Source organism: Neoarius graeffei, chromosome 12, assembly GCF_027579695.1.
Source record: "Neoarius graeffei isolate fNeoGra1 chromosome 12, fNeoGra1.pri, whole genome shotgun sequence".
In the NCBI taxonomy this organism is placed as follows: Eukaryota; Metazoa; Chordata; class Actinopteri; order Siluriformes; family Ariidae; genus Neoarius; species Neoarius graeffei.
Genome location: NC_083580.1, coordinates 76,693,228 through 76,705,370, shown reverse-complemented (window position 1 = coordinate 76,705,370; position 12,143 = coordinate 76,693,228). Strand labels below are relative to the sequence as shown.

General features: G+C 41.6%; 1 protein-coding gene across 1 annotated transcript in view; it reads right to left on the bottom strand.

The window, feature by feature from the left end:
• LOC132895064 (clustered mitochondria protein homolog) overlaps nucleotides 1-12,143 on the bottom strand; it is a 35,370-nt gene that overhangs the window by 11,481 nt on the left and 11,746 nt on the right. Inside the window, exons 10-19 of the mRNA XM_060935243.1 lie at nucleotides 11,570-11,964; nucleotides 11,116-11,415; nucleotides 10,794-11,011; nucleotides 6,722-6,822; nucleotides 6,474-6,626; nucleotides 6,329-6,391; nucleotides 5,908-6,164; nucleotides 3,245-3,329; nucleotides 2,927-3,080; nucleotides 2,628-2,767 (exon numbers count right to left, since the gene is read on the bottom strand). Of these exons, the coding sequence (XP_060791226.1) occupies nucleotides 2,628-2,767; nucleotides 2,927-3,080; nucleotides 3,245-3,329; nucleotides 5,908-6,164; nucleotides 6,329-6,391; nucleotides 6,474-6,626; nucleotides 6,722-6,822; nucleotides 10,794-11,011; nucleotides 11,116-11,415; nucleotides 11,570-11,964 (1,866 nt within the window). The remainder of the gene's footprint in view (nucleotides 1-2,627; nucleotides 2,768-2,926; nucleotides 3,081-3,244; nucleotides 3,330-5,907; nucleotides 6,165-6,328; nucleotides 6,392-6,473; nucleotides 6,627-6,721; nucleotides 6,823-10,793; nucleotides 11,012-11,115; nucleotides 11,416-11,569; nucleotides 11,965-12,143) is intronic.

The following is a 12,143-nucleotide window of genomic DNA, read 5'->3' as shown; positions in this document are numbered from 1 at the left end:
AAAGTTACAAAACCATCTCTAAAGAGTTTGGACTCCACCAATCCACAGTCAGACAGATTGTGTACAAATGGAGGAAATTCAAGACCACTGTTACCCTCCCCAGGAGTGGTCAACCAACAAAGATCACTCTAAGAGCAAGGCGTGTAATAGTCGGCAAGGTCACAAAGGACCCCAGGGTAACTTCTAAGCAACTGAAGGCGTCTCTCACATTGGCTAATGTTAATGTTCATAAGTCCACCATCAGGAGAACACTGAACAACAGTGGTGTGCATGGCAGGGTTGCAAGGATAAAGCCACTGCTCTCCAAAAAGAACATTGCTGCTCGTCTGCAGTTTGCTAAAGATCACGTGAACAAGCCAGAAGGCTACTGGAGAATTGTTTTGTGGACAGATGAGACCAAAATAGAACTTTTTGGTTTAAATGAGAAGCGTTATATTTGGAGAAAGGAAAACACTGCATTCCAGCATAAGAACCTTATCCAGGGGTTAAATTGGGATTGGTTATGTGGGGGGGCTCTGCCTCGTACCCGCCCCTGCCCCCGCCGCCCTGCCCCAATATACTTTTTGGAAAATAACCCTCTAATTTGATAACCATATCATATTGCACAGAGATATACACCTTATCTGTGTGTTGTAGGCCTATGTGTGTCTTGTAGTGCCCCCCTACACATTATGCCAGTTTGAATGTAGATTGGTTGGCCAATGTAACAGATTGTACAGGTTGTTGTACATTGGTTTGAAGGAAATGATTAGTGGGGGGTCTGGGGGTCCTCCCCCAGAAGTTTTTTTATTATCATACATGTTATATGCTGAATTCTGGTGCATTTTAATAAGTTGTTAGCTGACTTTACAGAGGTAGGTTGAGCAATATCATGTTAAATCTTGTCACATGCCTACAGGTGAAAAATGTGAAGGAGAAATGTTCAGTGAGAAAATTTGAAGGCTTGCACAATCTTAAACCAAAACAGTTGATTTATTTTGGAGGATAAATGTTAAATATGCCAAAACACTGTCAGTCAAATTGTCAATCAAATATATTCATGCAGTGAATGCAACCAAATACAAACAACACTATAACATTGGAAGCATTTATTATTATTGTTATTATTATGTATTCAATTATTTATTTGGCATGTGGTGCTTTTTGTATTGTCTAGAACATACATAAGATGAGCATATTATAGCAGCAAAATAGAAGCACAATCATTTGAATGCAGCAAAAGTTTTGCTGCATTCAAATGATTGTGCTTCTATTTTGCTGCTATAATATGCTCATCTTATGTCTAGACAATACAAAAAGCACCACATGCCAAATAAATAATTGAATACATAATAACAGACAGTTCGTTCAAGCACCTCTGATGGATTAGGATCGTATGCAGGTAAAAGGGGAGACGGTGTACGGAAAAAATTATAAACAAGTCACAACGCTGAAACACAAGCCCAAAAACCCGCAAACCACGACTTCTGATTTTTTTTTAAAGCGAGCTCACAAAAAAAGAAACCCCAAGGTCGCTTATAAAAAGCGGAATTGGCAACCCACGCAGTGTTCCAGAAACCAGAATCTCTGATCGCAAGTTCTGTTCTAAATAGCTTTGACAGGTCGTCTTGTTATCAGGAAAACTATGATCTATCTCATAGAAGTCATGGGTTTATTGATTAATAAAACGATATTTAATTATTCAGAACTGAAAATCGTGAAAAGGGTTTGTTGCTTTTGATGTGTGCGTGATCATATGCCATCCGCTCCGAGCTTATGTGCCGGGGCTCAGCCCCGGACAGCCCCGGCCCAATTTAACCCCTGACCTTATCCCATCTGTGAAACATGGTGGTCGTAGTATCATGGTTTGGGCCTGTTTTGCTGCATCTGGGCCAGGACGGCTTGCCATCATTGATGGAACAATGAATTCTGAATTATACCAGCGAATTCTAAAGGAAAGTGTCAGGACATCTGTCCATGAACTGAATCTCAAGAGAAGGTGGGTCATGCAGCAAGACAATGACCCTAAGCACACAAGTCGTTCTACCAAAGAATGGTTAAAGAAGAATAAAGTTAATGTTTTGGAACGGCCAAGTCAAAGTCCTGACCTTAATCCAATGGAAATGTTGTGGAAGGACCTGAAGCGAGCAATTCATGTGAGGAAACCCACCAACATCCCAGAGTTGAAGCTGTTCTGTACGGAGGAAGGGGCTAAAATTCCTCCAAGCCGGTGTGCAGGACTGATCAACAGTTACCGCAAACATTTAGTTGCAGTTATTGCTGCACAAGGGGGTCACACCAGATACTGAAAGCAAAGGTTCACATACTTTTGCCACTCACAGATATGTAATATTGGATCATTTTCCTCAGTAAATAAATGAGCAAGTATAATATTTTTGTCTCATGTGTTTAACTGGGTTCTCTTTATCTACTTTTAGGACTTTTGTGAAAATCTGATGATGTTTTTGGTCATATTTATGCAGAAATATAGAAAATTCTAAAGGGTTCACAAACTTTCAAGCACCACTGTACAACTGGAATGGGTTAATTCATCTATGGTGCATGCTGGGATTGTAAAATTGGTGAGTTAGGCATAAACACTTCAGCCTAAAGCTCTAACTGGAATGGAAAGAGCCTAAAACCCGCACCTCAGCATAGTCTCCGAGTATGTAGTAAATGCGTCCCAGCAGACGCAGACAGACGCAGACATCCTGATGCAGAGCTCCATAAACATTAGTGAACAGGCCCAAGGCCTGGTTGATTAGCTCACAGCCTTCTTTCAGGCTTCCTGATAGTTATGAGAAAAACAACAACAAAACAAAACATGAAGCCATCATTGCTGTGCAGATGTAATGCAAAGTTTTGAGATTAATCAACATTACGGATTATCTGTGAGACCATGATCGCATTTAGTAGCTAGTAAGTGTAATACAGCTCCTGTGCTCACCTTGCTGGATGCTGGTCTGGCCACAGTGCAGAAGATAAATCCCGTCATTAGAATTTGGGATGACATGCTGTATTATTGGGAAAATGTTCAGGATGTCTTCCTCAGTGAACACCGGTCTGTGCTTGGCATCAAACTGATACTCTCTGAGAAGAAGCTATACCGTGGGTATGTGTGAGTATTGGTGTTTGGTGTGGTGGTGGGGTTGCAGAGAGCGTTGGGAAAAAGATTAAGTGGAGTTAGTATCAAGGAAAGAGAATATTAACTGTCAGAATGCATTGTTGGTATGATGGATAGCAAACCTGCTGTATGTCATGTTACCTGGACACCAGTTTTGATGGAGATCTCTCTGAGCAGCGTGATTCTTTGTAAACCACATTTGTCCACTGCTTGCTCTATACTGTCACTGCCAGACACAAATAAGACATCAGACCTGAGTTTCCCAAAAGCATCGCAGCACAAAGATCATAGTTAAATGGTAGAGCGAGCAGCACAATGAATGCTCTATCTCTCCTCATTAAGCTGCTCTTAGCATTAAGAGGCTTTTGGGAAACCCACCCCAGGTTTACTTCAGGTTTAGATGAACCGCATGCGAGTTCTATATTACAGGAAACAGTAATGTGTACATGCATTCAGATATGAGGTGGAAGGGTGGGGCCGAGATCAAACTTAATTAAAAACACAATAATATTTCATTCGCAGAATATCAGATTCGTTCCTTGGTGCAAATTGAGTGGGCTCAAATCATAACATTTTGCATTCATAGTTGCTTTGTCATTCCTTACAGTCAGGAAATTTGGTCAAAATGTCTCATCTCATCTCATTATCTCTAGCCGCTTTATCCTGTTCTACAGGGTTGCAGGCAAGCTGGAGCCTATCCCAGCTGACTACGGGCGAAAGGTGGGGTACACCCTGGACAAGTCGCCCGTAGTCGCCAGGTCATCACAGGGCTGACACATAGACACAGACAACCATTCACACTCACACCTACGGTCAATTTAGAGTCACCAGTTAACCTAACCTGCATGTCTTTGGACTGTGGGGGAAACCGGAGCACCCGGAGGAAACCCACGCGGACACGGGGAGAACATGCAAACTCCGCACAGAAAGACCCTCGTCGGCCACGGGGCTCGAACCCAAACCTTCTTGCTGTGAGGCAACAGTGCTAATCACTACACCACCGTGCCGCCCCCAGTGAGTATATATATATACTCACTGGGGGCGGCACGGTGGTGTAGTGGTCAGTGAGTATATATATACTGTGTATATATATATATATATATATATATATATATATATATATATATATATATATATACACTCACTGGGGGCGGCACGGTGGTGTAGTGGTCAGTGAGTATATATATACTGTGTATATATATATATATATATATATATATACACTCACTGGGGGCGGCACGGTGGTGTAGTGGTTAGCGCTGTCGCCTCGCAGCAAGAAGGTCCGGGTTCGAGCCCCGTGGCCGGCGAGGGCCTTTCTGTGCGGAGTTTGCATGTTCTCCCCGTGTCCGCGTGGGTTTCCTCCGGGTGCTCCGGTTTCCCCCACAGTCCAAAGACATGCAGGTTAGGTTAACTGGTGACTCTAAATTGACCGTAGGTGTGAATGTGAGTGTGAATGGTTGTCTGTGTCTATGTGTCAGCCCTGTAATAACCTGGCGACTTGTCCAGGGTGTACCCCGCCTTTCGCCTGTAGTCAGCTGGGATAGGCTCCAGCTTGCCTGCGACCCTGTAGAACAAGATAAAGCGGCTAGAGATAATGAGATGAGATGAGATATACTCACTGGCCACTTTATTAGGAACACCCATACATTAATAATAATAACATGAAATACACCCTCCAGCATTTCAGTTTGGTCGGGCACCACCTGAACTGATGATCACATCATCAACTTTTTTTTGGCTAATCAGACACAAGGTACGCCACCACTCTTGCCGGAGCAGTTGGGGGTTAGGTGCCTTGCTCAAGAGCACTTCAGCCAGTCCTGCTGGTCCAGGGAATCGAACCAGTGACCTTTTAGTTCCAAAGCTGCTTCTTGAACCATTAAGCCATGGCTTCCTCCAAATGTTCCTCCAGCATGACATTCATTCTTGACTTTCGAATGAGCACGTACTTTGGAGTTCTACATCCGAGAAGGGGCAAACTATTTTTTTCTCAAGCAATCTTTAAACATGCCACACGAAGGCCTTTTCATTCATCTTATTAATATGCACTCATCGGTCATTTTATTAGGAACACCCATCTATTCGTCCACCTACTGTTTGATGCAGTTCTCTAATCATCCAGTCCCTTGACAGCAGCACAGTGCATCAAATCATGCAGGTACAAATCAAGAGCTTCAGTTAATGGTTACGATGTTCAAACATCAGAATGGGAAAAATTGTGATCTGATCTCAAAGTGTGACTTTCTTTCACTGTGGCATGAGTGTTGGTGTGAGCCAGATGATTTGATGATTTGAGTATTTCAGAAACTGCTGATCTCCTGGGGTTTTCACACACAACAGTCTCTCGAGTTTACACAGAATGGTGCGAAAAACAAAAAACACTGAGTGAGGAAGGGACATTTCTGTGGGTGGAAACAAATGCCTTGTTGATAAGAGAGGTCAGATTGATAAAATGGCTAGACTGGTTTGAGCTTTTCTTTGCCAGGAAGGATATAGTAACTCCTATAATCACTCTTTACAACCGTGGTGAGCAGAAAAGCATCTCAGCATGCAACAGAAAACAGAAGCGCACACTGGGTTCCACTCCTGCAACCAAGAACAGGAATCTTAGATAGAATCAAGAACAAGTTCCTATTAAAGTGGCTGGTGAGTGAAGTCTGGAAAGTGCACTAAGTTCGGAATAGACTTGAAGATGAAGATTTTTGTTAGATCTACTGCACATGTCCGAACTTACATTACACACACCCTGCATATTGTTTCAACCTGAAATTTTTGGTAATAAGTAAGCAATATTTAGCTCTCACCACGGCAGGCAGTAGTGATAATACTCCCGAGCCTCAGCCTGGATAGTTCTCCAGAGTTCACTGGGGGTCAGGTTGGCCCATGCTCCTCCCACAACTGTCACTTCACCGCTCACAGAACCGCGGCTCCGCCTCCGCCGACTCCTGCGCTTGGATGACAGTCTGTCCATCTGCTGGCTCCCCAGAACATCAGGTGGGGAGCTGAGGAAGCAGTTGAGGAAATGGCTGACTGAGACAGAGAGGGACGATGACTCCACAGCCTGGTAGCGAAATATGCAAAAGTCATAAGGTCAAGGTCTACAAGATGTGTCAGATATCACAGTGTAACAATGAATTGTGGTAAAACAAGTAGATAAAACAGTCGTGTTTTGAACATTTGGGATATCAGGAATGAAAATGTGATTTTTTTTCTCCTAATACTCACTAGCAAATATGTCCTGAACATATGTTTTGTGCATCTAGTGATCAGCTCACATAGTGCGATTCTCTACAAGAAAATAAAGACACAGATGACTGGTGATAAATGATAAATCCATCAGAGTCTATGGCATAAAATGTTTAACACTCACATAAACATGGTCCAGTTTTGTCTTATGAGGACTCTTCTCAATAAACTCCAGTACTTTGCCCAGGTACCGGATATTGATGCCATGTTGATGGAGAGCCTCAGTTAAGGTAAAACCATCCATTGGCATTGTGGTATGATCAACACAGCTCTTAATCTACATGCTCACAAAATGGTCATTATTAGTTTCAGAGAATTGTTCTGAAAGCAAGAAAGATGCATAGAGCATGGAGCAAAATAAAACATACTCACGAAGTCAGGAATTTGGTTTGAGACGAGGAAGGCTGCAGCATCCTTTAAAAGTTGTTTCTGTTCTTGAATATCCTGCAAACATTCCTTTGGAAAACGTACACCTAGAACATGAATATATTATGCCTTAACTGTCAATAAGGTGACTTGAGATGTATTTACACTTCATATTATTTCCAGTACTTTACAGTAACTCATAGGGACTAAGCAGAGATAATGACTGAAGTGTTACTCTTTCCCGAGGAGTTCAAAATGATGAGGAACTGGATTGTAAAATTAAAACTGTTCTGCCTTTCAGATTTTTCAAGTTTAGGTCATAAAAAGAATTTTCCCCGACACCCAATTATTTTTGTTTAGTGGACTGAAAGCTACTGAATTCGAATCACAGACTTCCAATTTTATTAGTTTTTTTAAAAATAGAACAATTAATGAATTTAGGGCCATGTGGCCCTAAATTCTCCGCTATTTTCCTACTTCACCATGACCCAAGTCAAAATATTATGTCATGCATCACGTGGTGGGCTTTCCTTGTTTATGCAAGGCATTGTGGGATACAAATTTGAAACAGGAGAGAAAAATGGAGGACGTGAGTGTGCGAATGAAACGTGAAAGACCGACTACAGTAATGGAAAGCGAGAAGAAAAGACATTATGTTATATACGAAGGAAAGGAAACGCAGGACCAAGCTAATACTGTTAATATTGGTGGTCAGCGAGCACCTCGGTGTGATCAGCTGTTCATTTAGCGGCAGAATGATGGAACTGTCAGTGCACGCTCAAAGGTAAACCTGTGCATGCGTACATGGACTTCCTCCGTCTGCTTGACTGCGCAAAGCAAACGATTTCATGCACATTATTTGCTTTAATCCCCTCAAATTAAATAACTTCCTGGCCACAGAATGGCCTGTTTTTTTTTATTTTTTTAGATATTACAGAAATAAACATATATCACAATGACCAAATTTCAGAGGGAACTCAATTTCACCAGTTTTATGAAATTGAAAGGCCGTCTACTTTTAAACACAAAATATCTCATTAGTAATCATCCAACAATGGAAAAAGTACTGAGAAATAATTGTACTTCAGTGAGTATAGATCGTCTGTTTTTATCTTACCATTTAATGTAGAAGTTTCCAACCAAAAATGCTAAAACAGCTGCTGTTGTATATATCTGTACAATGTCTGTAACTTTGCTGGTCATATGCACAGCCAGAGCTACACAGTTTCCTAATGAGTCAATGAGAAGAAAAATATTGTGTAAATATCCAATATTAACCATTAGATAGAATTGGACATGCCTAGCCAATTTATGTTAGCTACTGGAATGGATTCTAGTCTATTAACTGGCCATTAGCAAACAAAACAGCCTAACTTAGTTAACTGTAGCCAATTAAAGTTGGCAAATTAGGAAAACGTACTTCAATGTGCATTTTAAAATTAGATCGAGTTCATGCCTTTTAAGGAGGCTAATGAGACACCACATTTTATATGAGTCTTTAATTACTCCAGTATATAGAGGTTATTACATGGTTGCACGAAGATATAGTTTATCTTCAAGTGGTGAATGCATATTTTTTGCCCAAGAACATAAACTTGATATCTTCGTGCCACCATGTAATGTTCTTTATATTATATGGACACATGAACAAAAATAAAAAAAAAAATATGGAAGTTAATCAAAAGGATTTTAATTTTGAACCGGTTCACCATTTTGACAATGCACATCTAGTCAGCAGGAAAACACTGGGAGTGACATCATCGGACTGAAATATTGGGAATTATTATACATACAGGACACTTTTTCAATGGAATAAAAACATGTGTTCTATTCCCTTCTAGTGGGTTTCATTCATTTGTTTTGGTAGCATGCAATATTGTTAGCATATCGCTTATCCTGCACGTATTACATCACTCTATTGCATGGTTGTCAAGACAACATGATGTCACACTTCGGAGACGTAAAACTTCCGCGTTAGTGAGCGACTGTGACAATTTGTAAACAAACACGGCCGGTTGGTTTGCTTTGTTAAAAACGGAAGATTTTGAGAGAATTTTGGCTGCCAGGTCGCTCCGTTGTTGATTTAAAAAGTAACTAAGTAAATTACACAGGGAAATGAATACTGTATTTAAGTCTGAGTGAAAAATACTATGGTGAGCATGCGTGGAAGAAGAGTCTGGAGACAGAAATCTTAGTTTCTCGGTTGTTAGCCTGTGCTAGTAGTTCTCAGTCGCACTGACTTGACTACACTAGTGTTAAACTTGGCTAACACTATTGCTGAATGCTACACCGGCTGGAAGGTAACTGGACTGCCGCGCTAACGGCACTGAGTTGCGGGTAAGCTAGTGCTGGCCTTCGAGAATGCTGATATGAAGAGAGTGTGTAGCTATAATAATAATAATAATAATAATAATAATGGCGGCATGGTGGTGTAGTGGTTAGCGCTGTCGCCTCACAGCAAGAAGGTCCGGGTTCGAGCCCCGGGGCCGGTGAGGGCCTTTCTGTGTGGAGTTTGCATGTTCTCCCCATGTCCGCGTGGGTTTCCTCCGGGTGCTCCGGTTTCCCCCACAGTCCAAAGACATGCAGGTTAGGTTAACTGGCGACTCTAAATTGACCGTAGGTGTGAATGTGAGTGTGAATGGTTGTCTGTGTCTATGTGTCAGCCCTGTGATGACCTGGCGACTTGTCCAGGGTGTACCCCGCCTTCCGCCCGTAGTCAGCTGGGATAGGCTCCAGCTTGCCTGCGACCCTGCAGAACAGGATAAAGCGGCTAGAGATAATGAGATGAGATAATAATAATATTGGCTGGCTTTTTTTCATGCTCTCTCAGATATATACCATTCAGCTACTTGTCTTTGACTCATTCAGTATCATGCTAGCTGAATGGAATATATCTGATATACCACTCAATGCCAGCCAATATTATTTAAATATGTCACTCAGATCCACGATGTATTTCGTATGAAGAATGTGAGTTTTTCAACATAAGAAGATAAACTTCATATCTTCAAGCCAACGTGTGATTTTCTTTTTATTACATCAACATATTCACAAACAAGAAGGACCCAAATTTATCAAAACAATTCATTGATTTAATCATAAGTAACATATAGAGATTTATTTCACGGTTTTGGTTCTCCATGTCCTGGATGGAGAACACTCATGTCTATACAATATATTGAAACATTTTTAACGAGTTCGGGCTGGGGCGCTCATCCTCAAGCTCTACACTGTAGTCTGGTGGGATATCTGTATTCAGACAGATATGTATAGTTATAATGCATGAAAAGACAGTCACGAACTGAAACTATATTTTTGTTAATACTGTATTTCCTCAGGAGATATTCATTCATTCATTCATTCATTCATTATCTCTAGCCGCTTTATCCTTCTACAGGGTCGCAGGCAAGCTGGAGCCTATCCCAGCTGACTACGGGCGAAAGGCGGGGTACACCCTGGACAAGTCGCCAGGTCATCACAGGGCTGATACATAGACACAGACAACCATTCACACTCACATTCACACCTACGGTCAATTTAGAGTCCCCAGTTAACCTAACCTGCATGTCTTTGGACTGTGGGGGAAACCGGAGCACCCGGAGGAAACCCACGCGGACACGGGGAGAACATGCAAACTCCGCACAGAAAGGCCCTCGCCGGCCCCGGGGCTCGAACCCAGGACCTTCTTGCTGTGAGGTGACAGCGCTAACCACTACACCACCGTGCCGCCCCCTCAGGAGATATATTATAATTAAATAATTATTACTTAGTTCTTAATGACTTACAGTACTAAGCCATTACTTTATTATTATTTTTATTATTATTGTTTACTGTCAAGTTACCTAATATTCATTAGTAGATAATAGTAGTGACTTAGGTATTAAGGTAGTACTCTTCATTAATTCTTACTTAGTCCCTGCATAATTACCTATGAGTTACTGAAGCATATTGGACAGTGTTACCACCATATGGTATAGTGTTTTCATTGTTACTTGTAATTTTACTCATCCTTCAAGTCACAGAAAAATCAGAATACTGTAAAATTTGATCAGCAGTAGCTACTCACTAGCCCACGCACCTGGTGAGAAAATGTCAGGGTTGAAACGAATATCAAAAGAGGACGAATGCATTGTCTGAGAAAGAGAATTGTTCTTGTCAGGGCTGGAGACATCTTCACCCTTGTTGGAAATATCCAGCGTTGCTTGCAAAGCAGCTCCCTCTGGGCTGTGACGAGATCTAACCTCTCTGATGCTGTTGCTTTCTTGATCCAAGCCTGTGTTCTTATATAAGTGACATCTAAAGGAACAAAAGTTCACAAATTTACTAATTAAAATTCCTAAATTGTCAGTACACACAATTATTATCTTTTTAATAGAAATAAATCGGAAAAATATATTGACCTATACTTTACAAATGCCTCGATTAGCTCTTGTCTGAGACAGACCAGGCGATGTGGGTGTTGAAGTGGGAAGCCAAGTTGTTGACACTCAGTATTTAGCTCCTCCCCTTCCACAGGCAGGAAGTTGAGATCAGGTGGAAATGTGAACAGCAGGTCCAGAATGTAGTGACGGCCATCGTTACCCATGATGCCCTTACATTCCACAGAGGAACACAACTCTACAATGGAGTCGTCTTTGTTAAGCACATGGTGCCGCTGCACTCTCAGATGCTTGCTGGGTTTGTCCAGTAGCTTCAGGAACCTTGGAACGTTTCGAGAATTTTTTAAAATGTAGCCAACAATCAGATAATCCAGAACCAACATAATATCTTATTCTTAATGACACAGAATGTATAGCTTTTCTGTAAATAATATTTTATAACGATAAAGGACAAATTATTCCAGAATCAACTTACTGTTCATTTGAGACAACAGTCTTTCCAAAGTCAATGGAACCATAGATCACACTCTGCTCCTGGCCGCGCTCAAGAATTCCTGGGACAATCGACTGAGCAGTGATGCGATAACCACGATAATCCACCAGTACGGTACCAAGCAAATACAGATCATCTGCATCCACAGCACTGTAGGCTCTCACACCATTCAGGTCGATGGCTGAGGCAGCATGGGCTGCAGCCTCACCACCCAGCTCCTCATAGTGTTCATGTCCATCGAAGCCCAAGCTGAAGAAGATATTATTCCAGACATACATGTGATTGCGTGGTTCTTCATTAGGGTTGATGGGCATCACATTTCCATCAACCACTGCCATAGCACCATATGTAGCAGTGCTCACAAAGTCACTGTTAGCCTGAGGGGGGTCAGGAAAACAATTATCATCATTGAGCTGTTTTCAAAATACAGAATTGTGCACTTCTTTTTTTTCAGCTTATATCTGATTATCACAATAACATCTTTACGATTCTTTCAGTACTCCTCTTTCGTGTCATATCAAGCTATATGAGAATGAGATAGAGCTGGGAGGGACAC